The sequence below is a fragment of the Panulirus ornatus genome, chromosome 58 (genome assembly GCF_036320965.1).
Source record: "Panulirus ornatus isolate Po-2019 chromosome 58, ASM3632096v1, whole genome shotgun sequence".
Taxonomy (NCBI): domain Eukaryota; kingdom Metazoa; phylum Arthropoda; class Malacostraca; order Decapoda; family Palinuridae; genus Panulirus; species Panulirus ornatus.
This window is the reverse complement of record NC_092281.1, coordinates 12,378,311-12,398,622: the sequence shown is the minus strand read 5'-3', so window position 1 is coordinate 12,398,622 and position 20,312 is coordinate 12,378,311. Positions and strand designations below refer to the sequence as shown.

At 35.7% G+C, this 20,312-nt stretch overlaps 1 protein-coding gene across 5 annotated transcripts in view; it reads left to right on the top strand.

The window, feature by feature from the left end:
* app (Palmitoyltransferase app) overlaps positions 1-18,341 on the top strand; it is a 40,081-nt gene extending 21,740 nt beyond the window's left edge. For 2 of the 5 annotated variants that reach the window (XM_071695287.1, XM_071695284.1), the window contains exon 10: positions 13,338-18,341. In XM_071695287.1, the coding sequence (XP_071551388.1) occupies positions 13,338-13,654 (317 nt within the window). In that variant the 3' untranslated portion in view covers positions 13,655-18,341. Of the gene's footprint in view, positions 1-2,037; positions 2,168-12,614; positions 13,229-13,337 lie in introns of those variants that run through there. The other 3 variants (XM_071695288.1, XM_071695289.1, XM_071695285.1) reach the window with 3 other exon arrangements.
* The last annotated feature ends 1,971 nt before the right edge of the window (positions 18,342-20,312 follow it).

Here is a 20,312-nt window from a genome sequence, read left to right as displayed (position 1 = left end):
ACAGGTTTTTAACTTTCTACAAAATTCGTAGATACTTTCCCTTGTTTTTCATGGTTCTCTTTATATTTCAATTAAGACCCAGTCTGATGTGGACTTTTGTCTGATTGGAGCCTTCAGCATAAAAAAATAACAGAACAAAGTAAAAAGAGAAAAGAGTGATTAATGAAATATTGCGTGGGTGACAGCAGTCTGCTGTGTGAGTCATTGTTTGCGCGTGAAGTTTAAGTCAGCTACTGCTTGATGGCGGCACCCTACAGGACCCTGGCACCATTTCCTGGTTTGGGGATGGTTTCTGAACTACATAGGATGTACAGGCTGTTTTTTTTTTCTTTCTTCTTTTTACAGCTGTGGACTTAATCATTTTTTGTAGAGAAAAAAAATTGTGTACTACATTATGACTTCAGTTATATATCACCAAAGGGTTAACCTCAGACAACATGATAGGGATTATCATTCTCTTACAAAGTAGTCTAAAGTCAAAGAACATGCAGACTTTTTTTAAGTATAGGTGTATGTGTTTTTGATCGATAAATCAGTTTCTGGACAGAAGTTTATATTGTTTCTAATAGGCTTCATATGTAATTTAGAGGATGTAAAGAAATGGTTGCCTCATTAGGAAATCCAGTTCACCATGTGTTTGTGAATATGTATCATCAGTTCATTTCCAAGTACAGAAAAACAGTTCTGAATGATGAGAGGTTTCTCTCTGTATATGTACTTAGATATTGTGTGAGCCACAAAGACTTGCAATTGCTCACCCATTCTCTCAAGTTGCTATTTTGTTTAACCTTGAAAAGAAGGGTTGAACTGAGGATCAGAGGATGTGTTTGCCTGCTGCTGACTTTTGCTCATGTCTGTGGGATAGGATTGATTACTTATTATAGTTGGATTATTGCATATCATTTCTTATCGTGTTTGGTTGACAGGTTTAGGTTAATTTGGTTCATAATAATTGAGTGCCTGGCAGCTGGGCCATTGAGGAGGAAGTGACCACTCTCATAAGTAGATTGACATTTTGTTACGTGGGATCTGTGCAACCAGTTGCCAAAACTGGTAGGCCAGTAGCATCTCCACAATTCAAGCTTCAAAACTTGTTCATCATTATTATTATTATTATTATTATTATTATTATTATTATTATTAGTATTATTATTATTATTATCTTTCCTTTCTAATATCACATCTGTATTATTGTGTCTTCTGCTGGTATTGCGCAAAATCCTTACTTACCTTTTCAATACAGTAGACAGCGTGCACTGTTGTCTGTCATCATGCTGTTTTGTTGGTCTTTGTTTGTCTGTAAAATAAGACAAGCTGAAGGATATTTCATATTTTCAATAATTATTGTGAACTTATTTGCAGGGCAGTATAAGGTATGTGTTGACTTTTTATTTGATCGTTGGGTGACATTACTAGATTTATACCCTGAAGAGAACATTTTGAAATGTTTCTTGGAGCACTTTACTTATAATTCATTTACTCTCGCTAGTGGCTATAATATAACTACATTTCTCATACTTATCTCTACAGTGATATGAAGCAGTTTATTGTTAATCCTACCATACATATATAACTCTTTCCACTTAAAGTATTGCTTGTTTACTGTCACCTTTCCCTTACATTTTCAAACTGGTGTGTATAGATATTGATATTTATACTGTAAAGGCAGTGGCAGAGCATACTTTGTCCTAAAACTGTTGACATAGATGCATATATTCTACTAGATCAGTTTCCACAGTTGTGGACTTAACCTGATTTACCAGCATTCTCATCTGTATGTAAGTCTATAAATACAGTTATCAGAAGCAGCCAGACAAAACAGAAGTTCATGTCCACTTCGGTAAACGGTTTACTGTAATATCATGTAGTTACTCAAGATGTCAGGTAATAGAGGCTTCCATATTGTGCAGAAACACAACCTAAGGTAGTGCAATTACACTCAGGAACAACATTCATGCAAGGCAAAAGTTTACATACTCATAGGTTAACATGATTCATGCTGTAGCGCTAACATTTCCGGGCGCTTGTATCCATAAGGTTACGGAGTGAACTTTCGGGTAGCACCAGCATATGAACATCGTGCCTCGTGGTACTCAGAGGCGGGCACCTACTACTACCTCATCTGAGTGTTGGAGTGATAGGCAACACCTGCACCAAGATCTAGGGGGTAAACCAACAGTGAAATATTTTGTCTGCAACACCTACTATTTTAGTTCTACACTTATGGTACACCATAGCTTATTCCACATATTCACCTTGAGAAGTATTTATTGCATGGCCAAAAGGCTTTGTTTATTTTCTCTCATTTTGATAAACTAGATATAAATATCATAAATGGTAAAAGATCATTATAGTGCTTTGTACTTTAAAAATATTTTTTGGTCTGTAGGCCTCAGGCCACATGACATGCTGTTTAGTGCAGCCCCATTATCGAGTTAAGTACCTGTTATTAACTTGTGATGTAGAATGACTCTGCAGGCTGTGTAACCATGTGAAGTACCTTGTGTGCAACCTACAGAGCTATATTTTAAAACAAGTCTGCATGTTCAGTTATGTCGAGGCTGCTCATTGTTATTAAGTTGATCTTTAAAGGTAAAGAGTTTGGTAAACTTTGTATAATGTTTGATAAGTTTTTATCTGTTCAGTTAATCACAGCATTTGTTTAACTTGCCAGTTGCATTTGATGTGTTGACTTGCAAAAACAATCAGTATTTTTAATCAGATAACTTAGTATTCATTCTTTCAGTGTTCTCATGTCATCACACTTTAAACACCAGTAATGTCACAAGACAGTAGTAAAGATCCATAGTTGTAAACAGATATGTGTAATTATCCTGTCTATCCATCATGCCATTTCCTGTTGTAAAGCAGAATGTTCTTGCAGAACCTCTCCAAACTCCAAGTCACTGCACGTCTCTGCACTGTCTTCTCTCCTAATGCCTTTCCCAAACAGACCCATTCTATTACCCTTGAGAATCATTGATGAGAGTGTATCTTCATAGTTCCTCTTTTTTTAGACTAATAGGAGTATATGCATATGTATGGTTCATGAATATATTTCTAAATCCATTTGAGTCATTAGAAAAATATATAACTGTAGTGAGGGTACAAGAGATTATTTTTTTGAAAGTTAATATCTTTTCCTTTCAGAAAAGTAGAATTTGATGTAGTGTTGGACCCACCATATTCTTTGTTAGGAATTGAAGAATATATGTCAACCTTTTCTGGCTGATAGCACTTAATACCCCAGAAAATGCACATTTTTCAGAGATTTTTAAGTGGATAGGTTAAGTTGGCAGCTGTAATCATAATTTCTGAGACTTAGACAAGTGGGATTATAACATTGATATATACAATTTTTTCAGTGGCATGTGTTGATATCTTATTTCTTATAGGAATAGTTTGGAATGGTCTATGAAAACTGCAAATTAATTGGTTTAGCAGAGTAAGTCTGAAATATGTTACTGGAGGTAGCAACTGTATTATTCTCTTGTACAGTACTCACTCAAATATGGTTCTAAATATAACTGCATGAAGCTGGACTAATTAGGGAAGATCATTTTTACTCGTATGAGGTTTTTCAACAGAATTTTTCTTTGTAGAATTACCGCCAAATTAAAAGTAATATGACCTTACAAGTATATTAGCTCACATATTGTGTAATGTGTATGACATCAGAAGGTAAAGAAATAAATGAAGTATTAAGATAATTAGAAGTTGAAATAAAGGATATACTTATTTGGAAATGTGTGGAAACTTACCTTAGTCTTGAGCAGGATTTGAATGTCTTATATGCAAACCTTAGATTCCATAGGCATTGAATTTTGAGGCACCTACTCAGTGCCACAAATTTTATATTGCCACAAAACCTTCAATCAAAATAAACACATGGATAGATAGATAGACAGTTTGAGCTTAGTAGATTTTTTGTTCCATATCCTATTAATCCACCTAATAAAGATAGGTACAACTTGAACATGATAAATTTCTGATGCATGTTTTATTATTATTCCCCCCCCAAAAAACACACACACACACACACACACACACACCATCCTCTTACTTGAAATTAAGGCTGGCTAGTTGATTTGTTTATAATGCTCTTGTAGATTTTGTTTCATTATTTTTTAAGATTATTCATTATTGTTTATTATCATGATATTTTCTGTTCATGACATTTTGACATCCATTTCTATGTGCTAATTTTCTCTTTTTTACTGTATTTTGAAACGTGATTGCTGTCTGACAGTATGTAAATTTCACTTAATCATGTTCAGTTTACTTTAGTTGTTATGGCCTCCTTGTCATACTTGTATTTTTGTTTTTCATATTTTTATGGAATCTTTCTGGCTAACTCCAGATTCAATTGATTTCTGTCCAGTTTTATGAATGTACTATATGCATCATATGTCTTTCTGGTAATGTTCATAAACTTTACCCTTTCACTGTTTTCAGCATTTATACATGACAGTCAGGAAGGGTTGTCTCAAAATGCATTAGCTATTACAATAAACAGTTCAGTAAGGAGGTGCAACTTGAACAATGAATTAAATGATATATTGAATAGAAATAGCTCCACTTATGATTAAAACACCTTTGGTATGATTTTAAGGGTGAAGATGATAACTCACATGCCTGCCAGCTTTGTTCATCAAGAGAAGGTAATTTATTAGTGTGTATGATAATGAAGAAGTGTTTAGGTTCCTGTACTCATTGCAACTTCATCTGCTATTTTGCTAAAGTTTCAAAAATTGGTTTTAGTTGTCGATACAAGAAGGAACAAATAGAATGGTAGCATCATGTGTGAAAAAAGTTAGTGCAGAAAATGAAATTATGGAAAACAGAACATGTGACTATATAGAACTACGAATATATTGAGGTGGTGCCTAACTTTACCATGAGGTACAGCCAACTATGGTGGCTTGCCTCAGACCAGCCAGTATGACTTCACTCCTTCACTCTTTGCACTATTTAGGTTATGAATGTGTTTATATCATGTTCATATTTATTACTTATATCTTCTTTATACTTCATACTTGATCACCATTTCCCATGTCGGCGAGGTAGCACCGGGAAACAGATGAAGAAAGGTAAATCAGCTTACATGCACATATTTACATACAATTTTTTTTATAAATTTTTTTCATACATATTCAACATTTCCCACATTAACAAGGTAGTGATAAGAATAGCAAGGACTGAGTTTTAGAGGGAAAATCCTCACTTGGCCCCCTTCTCTGTTCCTTCTTTCGGAAAAGTAAAAACTGGAGGGGAGGATTTCCAGCCCCCTGCTCCCATCCCCTTTATACACCTTTTATGACATGCAGATAATATGTGGGAAGTATTCTTTTTCCCCTGTCCTCAAATATAGGTACACCAACGATTTTCTGGCACTCTTGGTTCCAAAGCCTTGCTCAATTAACCATTTTGCCGGACCAACCATGTTCACGTAATAATAATTCATCAACACACCTCTAACCCACTAATTATACATCTCCCATGTGTCTAAAGAATACCATAGCCGGCTAGAAATTTAAGTTAAACAAATATTAGATGTAATTTGAATAAATAAATGAAATACAATATACACTTCTCAGACTGAAGTGCTCGTCAGCTACTAGTTTCGCAAGTTCATCCACATACTCAGCAGCTCCTTTGTAGTTTGCAGACCACTTTTCTCCGCACACTTTTTTCATGGAAATTCCATGACACTTCTTGAATCTTTGAATCCATCCTTCACTAAAGTCACACTCATGTTGTAATTTAAGTTCTTTATGGAACAACTTAACCTGGTCCATTATCATGCTACCTGACAAGTCCACTCCATCACTCCGATGCTGTCGAAACCATTGCATCATGACTCGATCGTGCTCAGTACTCTTTCATCTTTCGTAGAATTTCTAATCATCATTTGTTTCTTGGAATCGTTGTCTGCATAGAATTTCAATATTTTCTCCCTTTGCTTCTTTATATTTCTTTATATCATAAACAGTTGATGAACTAATATCATAGATGTCACGCAGCTTATGCACCGAAATGCCACAGTCCATTTTTTTCAACAGTTCTACCTTATTTTGGAGCAATATGGACTGATGTTTACATTTGACACCACGACTGACACTTTCATATGTCTTAGAAGCTAGGGTTAAATTTACACAAAATAAGCTAAAAATCTCACAAAATTGCAGTATCACCATCAACAAATGCAGTGTAAAGAATGTGTTTGTGGGTGGGTTGGGCCATTCTTTCGTCTGTTTCCCTGCGCTACCTCGCTAACGCGGGAGACAGCGACAAAGCAAAATAAATATAGATAAATAAATAAATATATGTATATATATCTCAAAAAGTATGACCTAAGAGAACATCACAAATTGATAGATATTGGTAGTAGTTACTTCAAAATGATTGCTTTGTGGTACTGAAGTTACATTACTTACTGTTTCTTATGCACAGTGGTTCATGAACATATGCACATAAAAAGAAGCTATAAGACCAAAAACTGTCAGAAATAGATTGTTATTGTATATATATGCTAGCAGGGGTTAGGAGGAGTAATTGTTGTTGATAGATGACATGTCGCATAAAGATCACAGGGCTCAGGTGTGACATATTTTTCTTTAAAAAAAAGATAGCATGACACAGCAGATTGGAAATACAGCTTATATGGTGACAGTGAAGGGTTACTCTTGCTTAGAGAAATCTGAATAAATTTTTTTAGCACAAGGCTAGCCATCTCGTATTCCAACACTTATTAGTTTTATGATGCTAGCATTGTTTTCATAAGTGATGCATCTAGTACAGTTTTTTTTTTTTATTCTAAAATTTATTTTGAAAGTGGAATGTAGAAATGATGAGTTGTATATATGAAAACAGAGCAGTCTAATGTGTTGTCTTGACCTCTTGACCAAAGTAGAAAATTATTTAGAAATATGGAATTATTTTCAACATTAGTAACACTAGCTTGTATGTTAGATGATGTTCTTAGATTTGTTGCTGCGATGCCAAATTTCCTAACATGATATTTTTTTAATGAGCAAATTGACTTTGGTGTGGAACCTTATCCCAGTCAGCCAGACTCCCTTGGTATGGAAACCTGTCCCAGTCAGCCAGACTCCCTTGGTATGGAATCCTATCCCAGTCAGCTGGAATCCTTCAGTATGGAACCCTGACCCAGTCACCCAGAGTTCCTCAGTATGGAATCCTGACCTAGTCAGGGAGAATTCCCCAGTATGGAACCCTGCACCAATCCGCAGGACTCCCTCAGTTTGGAGCCCTGTCCATGTCAACAGGACTCACTCAGTATGGAATCCTATTTCAGTCAGCAGGACTCCCTCAGTATGGAACCTTGTCCCAGTCAGCCAGACTCCCTGGGTATGAACCTATTTCCCAGTGAGCCATTCTCCATTTCCCCTCTCCTATTCACTCCACCATGTATACCTTCGAAGAAATACAGACTGTCTTGCTTTGTACTCCCACCATGCACATTTTGTTTTTAATCAGCAAGATTACAGTAAGTTTGTCAGACTGTTCTGTGATTTATATATAGGAAAAAGTTTTATGATCAGTAAAATGCAATTGAAATTCCTTTGCAAAACATGTCTAAAGTTTTGTACATTATGACTTTCTTTTTTATATTACCTTGTAAATGATAGCCATTGGAGAGAAGAGGTCTTTTTCTGACTCTACTTTTCAAAGTTCTTCCTCTAGTTTTGAGAAGGCAGTTCATATTGTTCTGTAAGCTTTACAGTCTTCTTATTCCTCTTTACTTGCCTGTGCTTGCATTTCTTCTAAAAATGTACTAATATCATCATGTGTAGTTCGGAATTCTTTTGATTTTAGTAATGTGCTATACCATATGTGTACAGCATGTCTAGAAATTATGTGTATAATTTTTTTCAGTGTTGGAACCAAATGCCATATTCCCTTTCTGCATTATTTTCATATTCTAAATATCTGTTTTATTGATTGTGAAATGATGTGTGGAAAACTGCTTCTTGTGCATTATTGTATGTGTAAAATACCAGTTGTTCTTACGGTATTTGAGTGAGTGAATGATCTTAGTAAATACCCTGTAATAAGTGGGTTAGAATAGATAGGGACCTGTAAAAATCATGAATGCTTTAATTGTGAGAGAAAAATATTGGGGGAAGGACAACTAATTGATATGTGTATGCAAAATCAGTTGTCAGTACTGAATATGTAGTCAGACAACATGAAAATCTTGAATGGCCTTGGTACAAGTGGAAGTGTTTTGACTATGGTGATCATACAGAATAAAGAGAAAGGGGAAAGCATGGTCAGCACAGGATGTGAAAGAGGCAATAAGATAAAGGCTTGACATGCTTAGAAAATAGATGAAAACGAGACTAGATGACAGATACAGATATGAGTTGGCATGCAGATGTTGAAAGAAAATATGTGTGTGCCAAGAGGGCATCATGGATATAGATTAGAAGGTACTTGGAAGAGGATTGTTATCATACTTTTTGCTGTTTCCCACTTTGTGAGGTTAGCACAAGGAACAGATGAAAACAACAGACTTATTTGCTCACATTCACTTTGTAGCTGCCGTGTATAATGCATTGAAACCAGAGCCCAACATGCAAAGCTAAGCCCCACAGACCAGTTCCATGGTATCCTAATTTGCCCTAAGGATAATAAATTACCTTATCTTCCTGCCTGCCCCTTAATCCCCTTCTGTTGGGCTTCTGTATTCCTCAGGAAGCTTGCTACATCCACTAGACAGGACCAGAGTTCAAGAAGTGTGTTAATGTATGTGTTCATCTTTGTGAGAGTGTTACTGAACCCAGCCTTGTTGAAATCACACCATAAAAAGTCACCTTTGGAGTGGTTATGTCTTTAGGAGTACAGTCCCATCACAAAGAACTCACTTCAGAGGAGTGTATATTTCCCTGCTACTGGAAATTGCACAGTCTTGGGGTGCAGGGGCCTTCAGAGAGGTCATGGGTAACACAGGGACTCTTGAAGAGAATTTGGTTTTGGAGCAATTATAGACAAATAGACAAGTGAGTGAAGAACAAACGAGGAGCAAGTCTTGAGTGTTTTCATTGTTCCAGGATATATTTGAGAAAGTGCAACTTATACCTGCCTGGGGAGTGTATTTTCAGATGGGTGTATATTTGGGGGAGTGGAGTTTAAGATTGAGTTGAGGGAGTAGTTGTTTAATGATCTTCAGTTCTGTACAGTTTATGAATTCTGTCATTTTTGTTAGTTGGGCAAGGGGGAATCTGTGAGTGTTATTACAGAAGTATGAAGTAGGGATAAGCTTATAACCCCTTTAGACTGCTCCATTGACTTTGTCACTGTTGTATTGAACTGAGATTTTGGAAATTTTCAAAATTAGAGAAGAATATTTTTTCAAATAGAATTGAAGATGTGCTAAAACTTCAGAAAACTCGGAGAAATATTTCACACTTACTTCTTCACCCATGTGTGAGTGTCAAAGCTGCTTGAAGTTGGTGTAATTTTGTTAATGTTAGCTAAGCCAGGCAAGAAAGTAAGGAGAACAGAAGCCATATAACACTATGAAGTTGCCAAGTATGTTTTTGTGTAAGTATATTTTAGAAGGAGAGAAAGACAAAGAAAGAATATTTGCATTGTGTATAATAGTTATTACACTCATTTGTTCTTGCACTGATGTGTGTTTTGTACTTGCTAATTATTTATTGCTGATCAGTATTTTCAATCTTTTTATTTCACTGTAATATATTTTCAGCAATATTTTATTCATACTAGTTGAGGTTGTTAATAATTTATTCAAACTAGTTGAGATTGTGCCAGGAACAAAGAGAGGCTTTTTTCTAATGATTGCATTAATGTTTTTCCCATTAAACTGTATAACAGTATCCATATGCTTACGACTGCAGCCATTTTACTTACACTTTTTTTGAGTAGTTTGCTAGGTTCATAAATCGCCAAATTTTGAAAATTGGTGAAATAAAATCTTGAATTTCCATTTCATATTAACGTAAACACGATTTACTTTGAAAATTTTATCTCCTGCCCTGTCACTATGATTGCCTACAAACTTTGATATTTTGAGAGGAGGGGTAGTAATCAAGTGACATAGTATGTGCATAAGTTTCTGTCTAAAAGGGCCTTTGCTCCAGCAGTCATATTGATCACATTGTATACAAGTGGCATAATCATCCCTCTCCGAAATTGGCTAGAAAGCACTACTTTGACATGGTAGAATTCCTCCACATTAAATACCATCAGATTCGTTTTAACCCATTTTTAGACAGTATCCATCCAAGCCAATTTGTAATTTTGCTTGGTTGTCTTCTGTACACTCTGTTTTACCTACTCTTCTTACTTATTCTCATATCAGTTGCAGATCACTTACTATAATCTCCTTTACATCCTCATCTCTGGCTGAAATCATAATTATGAATAGCTTTGAAGCTAATACCATCCCCTGTGGTACACCTGAAAGTAGGTCTTCTGTATCAGACTGTCTTAAGTTTTCAGTTAGTTTAGATTTTGCAATCCTTTTTCCTATTTTACCTCCCGCATTTTGTCGTGCCACTTTCTCTGATAACACTTCATTATATACATTGTTAAAAGCTTTTGCAAAGTCCGGAAAGTTGTCATCTCTTCCCCAGCATTAGAATTTTGTATGTCGTTATAGAGAACTAGCTATTGCATTTGTATACTTTTGTCTGGTATAAATCCATGCTAGTCTTTATCTAGGAGATTAATGCCAACAGAATATTGCATAAGGTGTTTCTTTGTTTCATTTTCTTATATCTTAATTATGTGTGCTTAGGAAGACTGAGATATAATGTTTTGGTAGTTATTTGGATCCTCCTTTGTGCACTGGAGTTATATGTGCCATTTTGTGTATGTTTGCCATAATTGATTGGTCTATGCTGTCTCAGTATCAAAAGGGGGTCTCGCTTTTTATGTTTTAGTTTTATATTGATGAATGGCTGGAATTCTATGAGGTTCTTGTGCTGAGCTCTCTTTAAGTTGGTCATTTGCTTCAGTTATGTCCCATAATGTTAGATTTTATATCTGTAAGCACTTGATCTGCGTAGTGGTTGAATATCTTATCATTCGAGTCTTTTCAAATTTTCCTGCTGAATAAAGATGTATTTGGTTGATTAACATTTGGCAGGTTTTTTGGGTAATTTCTGCAGTTATATCCCACTTTGAATGGTCCTAACTCTGTTTCTATATGTTACAACTTTTTCTTTTTCTGTGGTATTAGTGATTGTGATTATTTGTTCCATTTTCTGGTAGAAATATATGCATATGCTTTGACATTGCTGTCTTTAAGAACCTCTCTCCAATTTGTATTTGCTATCTTGTTTTTGGTCTCACCCCAGCTTGTAACTCTCAACAAGCTTACCCAGGGGTGCCTATATCCTGGGACATGGCTCTCACTGATATGTCAGTTTGCTTACCAAGTCTTTGCACTTTAAATTTCCTTTATTCCTGCATGGTGAGCCACCTTCTTAGTCAGCCTCCCTTGGAGTGCAGTGTGTGTGTGTGTGTGTGTGTGTGTGTGTGTTTGTGTGTATTTGTTCTGTTACAAATTTTTTCTGCAGTAATTGGGACCAATCTCTTGACCTCTCTTTACCATCAAGTAGCTTTTTTAAGATGTAAGCTGACAACCTTCAGTTTTCTTGCTCAGTCATTTTTGGAACAAGCTTCTTTATAGCTACTTTTCATGTCCTCATGGTCATTGCAGTTCATTAAAAATTGTCCTGATATCATTTTCAAAGTGATTTAGATACATGAGGGCTATAATCAAGTCACCTGTCTCCCTTCTCTCCCCGATGGTAGGGATATTTGTATCCTTCCGCCTCTCATTAAAGCTCAGCCGTCTTAATTCAGGTAGCATTTTAGTTGCCCTTCTCAGAACATTTGTGGATAAATTTTTTTGCATTAGGTATAGTGACCATACTTGATTTGGCATAATTCTATTTTTGGCTTTCTATGTTGCGAATAGTTTGCCATCCATATGCTTAACTGGGATTCTAATATTTACCAGCAGATAGTTTGTGTTTGTTTGTTTGTTTGTGTGTGTATATATGTGTGTGTGTGATTGAATTTATATGTTTGTTTGTATATTTGTGTGTGTGTATGTGTATATATTTTTTTAAAGTAATGTACCATGATATCTTACAAGTCAGTGCACAGTACCCTGCTAAAGAAATCATGAAATATTCCATGGGAGAAATGTTTGCCTATCTTTATGTGACAAATTTTTAATTATTAAGCTTGATTGTGTATTTGTGTATTTTGTTGTAATAGTTACTCATTGTATGTTATGTTCAATATTGTTTTCCATTTACTTATAAAGGCACAAGCCCAACAAGACATAGATGAATAGAGTAGCGTAGACAGTAAATTGAATGTTTAATGAATCTTAGTTGGTGATCTAATTTGTTGTTACATAAATCTCCACTTAGTTTTTAGCTAAACTGTGAGGTTTATGTAATAGAGCTGGAAGGTGATCTTGCCCAGGAGCAGTATGTTAGAGTGTTGTAGGTGTGAAACTCTAACGTGTGTCCCTCTCTCTCTTTTCTCCCCTCACGCTGCCTCTCTCCTCTCCACTGGCTGTTCTGCCGACTGCCCTCCACTAGGCCTAAATGTCAACAACAACATCATCAGCAGCAACATCAACAACAACTTTAGTCATGTGCACAGAGGCTACCCCTGTGGCAAAGTCCAAAAAATGACAGGGAGAAAATTGAGAAAAAATATAGAAGACCTTGATGATCAGCACATCCCCATAATTTTGCACAATCAGTCATCTCGCAGTTCCCTTGTGGACTGAGTCAAAAATGCACTATACTTGATATTATCTTACTGATTAATACCTTTAGCATGTCACGGATTTTAAAGGTGGGTCAAGGATCTTGCACAATTTTGGATGCAGCATGGCCAGTAGGCATCACGCTGTAGTATAGAGCACCATGATGTCTGCACTGCACTGTGGCACTCCTAAAGGAGATGTTCTCTGCACCTTTAATTGCTAGGTTGACCATTAGGCTCTTATCTTCTCTTGTTTTTTCCTTTTTTTCTGCTCCCATAGAGTGGTATTAATCTTGTGCCACTAATGCTTAACTCAGTATTCCTGCATCATGAGAAACCATACATGCCCTTAACCCTGGGAAAATGTAGAATATATATTTTTGTTTATAGATTCTTCATTATTATTATTATTATTATTATTATTATTATTATTATTATTATTATTATAGTACGCCTGTTATTTTGTACATCATACGTTGCAACACTGATGATTAAAGTTTTTACTTTGAATTTTTTTATAGCCTCACATAATAGCATAATGTGCATTGCAGGAAAGGAAGGAGTGAGCAATAGTCCAGCAGGTCCCACATCCCCTGTCAGTCCTCTTCATACAACTGTTGGGTCAGTTGTACCTCCAGCTGCTGTTCATCAGTCCCAGGCCAGCCCTGGAGACAACAATGTGGTAGCAAATAATTTGACAGGTGCCACCACCGTTAGTGTGGGTGGAACAACAGGGGTGTCCACCAGCCAGTTATATTTACTAGACAGTTCTTATGATCTTGACTTGGACTCCATAGATGGTTCTGTTTCACAACCCTCACATTCTGAATCATCACAGTTGGGACTGATTCATAACAATGCTGTATAGCCCCATGCTGACACAGTAATCACAAATTATCTATCCAGATGTGATGCATAGGGCCAAGTCTGTCACGCAAGAATTTTTGTGCCGACAAGATTCCCCTGTACAGTGTATATTTTTATTGTTATAATCTCAGTGATATTAGTAGAGATAGTTACTGGACCTATAGCCCAGACAGTGTCCAAAAGATGTGGGGAGAAAAATTTCTTTTTCCATATTATCACAGTTCTTATGAAATCAAATGCATAACAGTGAGTGATGCAAAATGTGGTTCAGATAGTTGCAGAATTGAGTTAACCAAGAATCATCCAGTTTGAAGGAGATTGAACGTCAGTGAAGCACACACAAGACTTTGATCTGTTGAGACTTTATTTTTGTGTTGCACAATCAAATACTGATTTGTTTAGATTTGTGTAATGTATTTGAATATGCATGCCTATAAGTTTGTATGAAACTGTCCATTGATAGGCACCCGTGTCTTTATCTGATTTATTTTTCTGTATCTGCATCTGTCTGTATGGTTGTATATGTCTATATACAAATATTTATGCTTATATGTTGTGTTTGTATGCACACATATTCTAGTAATTTTGTGTTTTCCGTGAAATGGCATGATGTAGATTGTACGTATAGCTTGTGAATGCTTTCATTTATAAATTCTTAGTCATGTTCTTTCTTTTTTACTCATGTCTTTTCTGTAATTTATGGAAAACTCTAATCATTATGAGTTTAGTTGACCAAAGTTTTGTATGTGAAGCGCCAAGTGCTGTAGAGTTTAGCAAGCCTTGGCAATATATATATAGGAGTCAGTGGTAAAGTATGTTAGCTTTTTTCATATTGATAAAGCATAACTTGTTGGAAACAGGCTCAGAGTTTTATACACTAGTAGTTGTTATCCATATTCCCATGTTGTATATAGTGAACTTTACTTGAATGAATGAGAGCACTTAATTTTTGTGCTTCATAAGTCCATGGGAGAGATATATAATTATGTTGTTATCATCATTCATATTTGTTTTTGTACACTGTCACCAGGTCAAACTTTTTCTGCATAAGTGACTCACAAGTCCATTTTTATGATGTAAGAATAAGAATTATTCTCTATTTGCTGGTGCAGTGTTCTACATTTAGTTAGGTAATGAGAAAATTAAACAAATGGTGATTGATATTTTGAAAGATAGTCTCTGTTGAGAGCATCTAAGGTTGTGGTTCCAGTATAGCAGCTTGTGAAAAATCTCAAGCTTGGCTTTAGCATCTCCCAGTTTCTTGGCACTTGAAAGAATTCAGAGACCACAGTTCCATGAGGTGCTTCATGCCGAACCTTTTTGCAATTAGTTTAAATTTTATGTAAATAGGCCATTATGTAGTGCATATTGGTCAAACCAAAGTACACTGATATTCAAAACTGATAGTATGATTTTTATACCTGTTTGCGTGATCCTCCTATAGTGAGGTAGCATCAGGGAAAGATCAATGTCATCTGCAGGAAGTTTATATATGAAACCATCAATATGGCCGTTACTCAACATCTGGTTTTTATTAAAAGAATTATCTTACATTATAAAATTATTTTCTAGGATGATATGTGGATTACTTAGTGAACATATGAGATGTTGAATGAAGAGACACTTGAGTAAGAAGATATATTTAAATGAATCAGAGGGTGCAAGGGAAAGAGGAAGATGAAGATGGAAGGGTGAATGGAAAGAGACATTGAGTTATAATGGCCTGAACATGCAGGAGGGTGAGAGGCATGAGTCGTAAAAAGCTAATTAGAGCGTTGTGGTTTACAGTGGGCGAAGTGCTATCCATGGGACTCATGAACTTATCAGAAACTACAGTGTGTGGGATTTGGCTATAGATGAGAACTCTGGTTTTGGTGCATTATACATTATAGTTAAGAGAGTGGATGTGAACAAATGATGCCACTTTTCATCTGATCCTGACTTTACCTTTCTCTGTGGAACCAGCAAATTTGTAAAAAAAGAATGCTTTTGTGTCAGTTGACTGTAGAAACATTTGTTTATTTATGATTTATTGAAACTGTTGGCAACCAAACAGTATTGTTCATACCTGATTATAACAAAATATTTGCCCTTTTTGAAACTGCATGTTTTCCACCTCCTCAAAATATTTAGTTTCTAAATTTCCTTTTCTTTTATCTCCTTTATTTCATTGTCATGTTTTGTCAAAGGCCTAGGGTGGACAAGGACTTCTGTCCATTACTAGAGCCTTTTATGTGTGAAAGGGAATAAGAAAATTAATAGAAACATACTTTTGAATTTTAAAGAAAATATTTGAAAGTACATTGACTACAGATGAAAGCAACAGTGTCAGGCCATACATTTGAATGCTGGAATGAAATAAATTCTGTAATTTATAGTTGCCAGCCTTGGTATATGCATGCTTATACAGAGTTGCCAGTCTTAGAGCATGCATTCATGGAGAGAAAAATCATATCTTTCATTAGGATTTTACTTAGGATCCCCTTTTTAAGACTGACTGTGCAAAGATTTTACTCTACACTATTGGAGAGGATGCCAACATACAGGAAAACTAAAGCTGTGAAAGGGCATTTGTTTGGGCTTCCCTGTTTAAGACTGAATTTGCAAAATGAAAAAAATATAAGAATTTTTTATGATGGTTGGAGTAGAGATAATGTTGTTACCACATTAAACTAGAATTCTTGTGATTGTTGGAGTAGAGAAAATGCTAACACATTAGAATTCTTGTGATTTGCTAAAGAATACCTGAAGTCAGGAAATCTGTTGGATAGAGAAGTTTATCTCCACATTACCTAATTACTGAGAGATTAGTATTATTTCTTACTTTCCTGCCCAAGTATCCCCCTCTATGGGTCTCCCACAGCACTCAGAAAGCTGGCCATGTCTGTTGGATGGGATCACATTTCGAGAAGTGCAGTGATATGTGTATGTCTCAGACAGGTGAATGCAACATAGTTGAGTAAGTGTTCATTGTTTGCACTGTGGAAGATTTAACTTCCTTACTGAAGACACTGAACACTTACTTCCCAGGTGTCCTGCATTCACCCCACAAAGACAACGCACCACCACATTTTTTGTCCAGCAGTCCCATCCAGTGGATGTGGTCAGCTTCCCGAGTTCTGCAGGTAACCCATAGAAGGGGATTCTGGAGCAAAAGAGAGAAATTATAAAGTGTTGCATCATGTCTTGGTAATCACTTTAGAAGCAGTTACATTTTGAAACTCTTAGGTCAGATTATAATCTTTTATACACTAAAGTATAGAAAAAATTTACATTTTCCCTTTATGTCTTGTTTTTTCTTCCACCTTCATCCAGTGTATTATTAGTTTCAGAAAAATTTACATGTTATCACAAACAAGAAAAAGTTTGACTCTGGGATAGAAAAAAACTTTGTAAAGTAACTGAAAAAGTAAACAGTACTTATGGATGGGTGGTGTTTAGTGCTATAGCTGCAGGTGAATGCAAGTCAGTCTGTGTACTGGCCTTGTGGTATTATGGACTCATGTATAAAGACCATTTTCCTGTCATCAAGCTTTGTGTAATACAGTGTACCAAAGAATGTTTCGTCAAAAAAGTTTGTTGACAAAGCAGTGTGTAACCAGCTTAACACCAAATTGGGTTTTTGTTGGCTGTACTATATTTATGGAGTAATGTTACTTGCATACATCTGCTAATTACAAGTTTGTATCACAGTTTTTCCTGTGTTATAGACTCCTGGCAATAATGTAGAAAGCATTAAGTGTAGTGATGGAGTACTTTAAACTGGTGTACCTTGAGTAATATTTAGTGCAAATATGGGTCAGGTTCAGGAGTGACCTTCAGTCCATTGTTAACTTGCCAAACTTGATTGTTTCCACCTGTGCAATTGAGAAGAATATGTGGATATGATGAACTGGTTTAGTATCTCTGGTGTTAAATGTCAAGGAGGAAGATGTAGAAAATAATGCCACAGATATATGGAGAGCCAATTCATCTCAATGACTTCTCATTAAATGCACCTTATGAGGTTGTGTTTACGAGTGTAACAAGGGAGTTGACTGTATTTGTAGAGTAAGAGCCTGAAGTATTGTAAGATGATGATGGTATTGTAGGTTTGTACATACAGAATACGAAGACCCTAGCTTTTCAGGTGAGTTGCCTTCATCCAAAAACCATCACATCTTACCCAGGACTCAACTGCATGCTGGTAGATAACCATTAGATTTTGATGAAAATGTATAAAGATTACTGTTTTACACATCTTTTATAGTATTGTAGTTTATTATATGTGAGTGTTTGAAGAAAATGAAAATGAGATCAGTTGTGTAGGTTATCCATGTATGATTTCTGGAATCAGTAAGATTATTATGAAGGTTAACCTTTCTTATTAAGGTTTACACTGGACCACTGTTAGCACCATTTCCTGGCCTCAGTCCAGGTATGGGGGGGCAAATGATACAGGGGTAAATCACCTTTCCTGAGCCAGTCCTTTGTGTTAGAATTAAGATCACCTCTGTCAAACATACTTGCTCTGACTGAACACTCATTCTTTTATGATTGTGGTAATTTAAGTAAGATTCAAGCTTTATTATGGTGTTATGTAGCTCTTGAGCAGTAAACGTAAAATGTGATAAAAGTTTTTCAGTCTCAAGTTTTGCCCTAACTCAGTGTAAAAGTAATTTTATTGATTGTAAATGTACTTATATAAGTGTAATTGTTTTATTCAATTTCACCCATTATTTGTATGGAAATCAAAAAGTGGAAATTTAATTGCCCTAATGATGTATCATTTAAGAAGGACATGCAGCAATAGTTCTGCACCTCCTTTTCAAATGTAAATGAAGCAGTACCCCTGCAGATGGCTTGGTGGTGATATATACATCAGGGAATGAATGGTATTATTTTCTTTCATTATTGTGTGCATACCCCTGTGTATGATACAGACAAGGTGATAGGTTATAATTATTGTTTTCTGCAAGTTCAGATTATTAGTAATTGATTGACTTGTGTTACTGCTCCTTTGTATATCCATTTTAAGGGGTAATTGGTTACTTTGATGGAGTATTTATGCGACCTGATTTGTTTGTAGAACTTTCAACATGCATCTTTTACAATCAGATTGTGTTATTTCATTGCTGTACTCAGCAGTAGGATGCTTCTTTAGTTGACAAATATAGTTCTGCTGATTCCTTCTGTGTAGGCAGAGATTATTATTATCTTCTGTATTTATCTTTGCCTAATCTTGATATCATACATTTCTGACTTGTCTTTAGTGTGGGAAAACCGAACTGGATTCTAAACATTTGATAGATCTCCTGATGTTGATTTAAGTATTTGTGGAAATACAATACAGTAATTTGATACTTAAGTGGAGTAGGTGCAGGAGTATATCAGTTAGAAATAACAGAAATAGATAGCAATGAGTCCTTGATTTATACTGCAGTTTGCAGTAGACCAGTGAAATGCTGTCTGCCCTGTCACCTTTCCAGTGTGCAAAGTAGGATGACTGATGCAAAATTGAATCGTAATTATTTCAACTGCGGACTGTTCCCATGGTCCAAGTGTTAACTGACTAGTAAGGGTGCTTGTAACACTTAATGAAGACTAGTGTAAAACGTTTTGGCTATAATATCAGCAAAGCCCTCACCTCTTATATGCTTAACTTGAGACAGCATGAAAAGAATGAGCAGTGTCTCAGTTAGTTTACTCAAATAGAAAAGTTGAAATACGAAAGGAAAAGCCACAGGGAAGATGAAGATAATAGGAACAATAATAGACTAATTTTTAAAGAGCAATGTAAGAAGTATTTTGTGTACTTACAGTAGGAAGTAGGGTAGCCTGTGATTGAGGCTGAGAAAAACTAGCAGCAGGAGAGCATGACTCCATTGTAGTGCTTCCATGAGTGACTGAAACTAGGAAATTAATACAAACCTTGTTTATTTCCGTAGTGATGCTGCTTCCAGATAAGGCATATATCAGATACTTTTACATTCATACATCATGACTTGGTTTTCTCTTCTGAGAATGAGGATTCATCTGTACCAAACCTTTGGTTATTCAAATATTTTTCAATGTGAAAGTGATTTATGAATATGGTTAGTGCAGGTTTTTGTGGTTATGGTAAACATTTTAAGTTTTCATTATCATTATCCAACCCTAAGACCCCGTTTTTGGAGCTCCTGCAGCTTTAAAGTTGCATTCCATGCAGGAGCAGGGAATTGATGCACTATTCGGAGCAAGAACATCTTCATTGAGACTGTGCTCCTTTCTGTCCACTGTTGATGGTACAGCCTCATAGAGGGTAATCTCTCACTCACAGTGTAATATTTTAAAAAGACAGAAGATATATAATAGGGTTAGAACTGTAGAATATTTGGATAGGATGGTAGAACAAACTAAAACATCAAATAGTGTTCTAAGGAGCTGGTACATTGCTTGAGAAATGAACTGATCAAAGGAGAACACTTGGATGTGAAATGGAGACTATGAAAAAGTACCTCTCTTTTGAAAGGATTAACTGTTTAGTGTATTGTAAACTGCTGCAATTTTTTTTTTTTCCATGGAATATGAAAGTAAGAGAGAATGAAATGATAGTTGATGAAACTTAAAAGACAGTAGAACATCATTAAGAGAGTTGTTATTATAACACACTATATTCAGGTGATTTGGGCTCCAGTGAG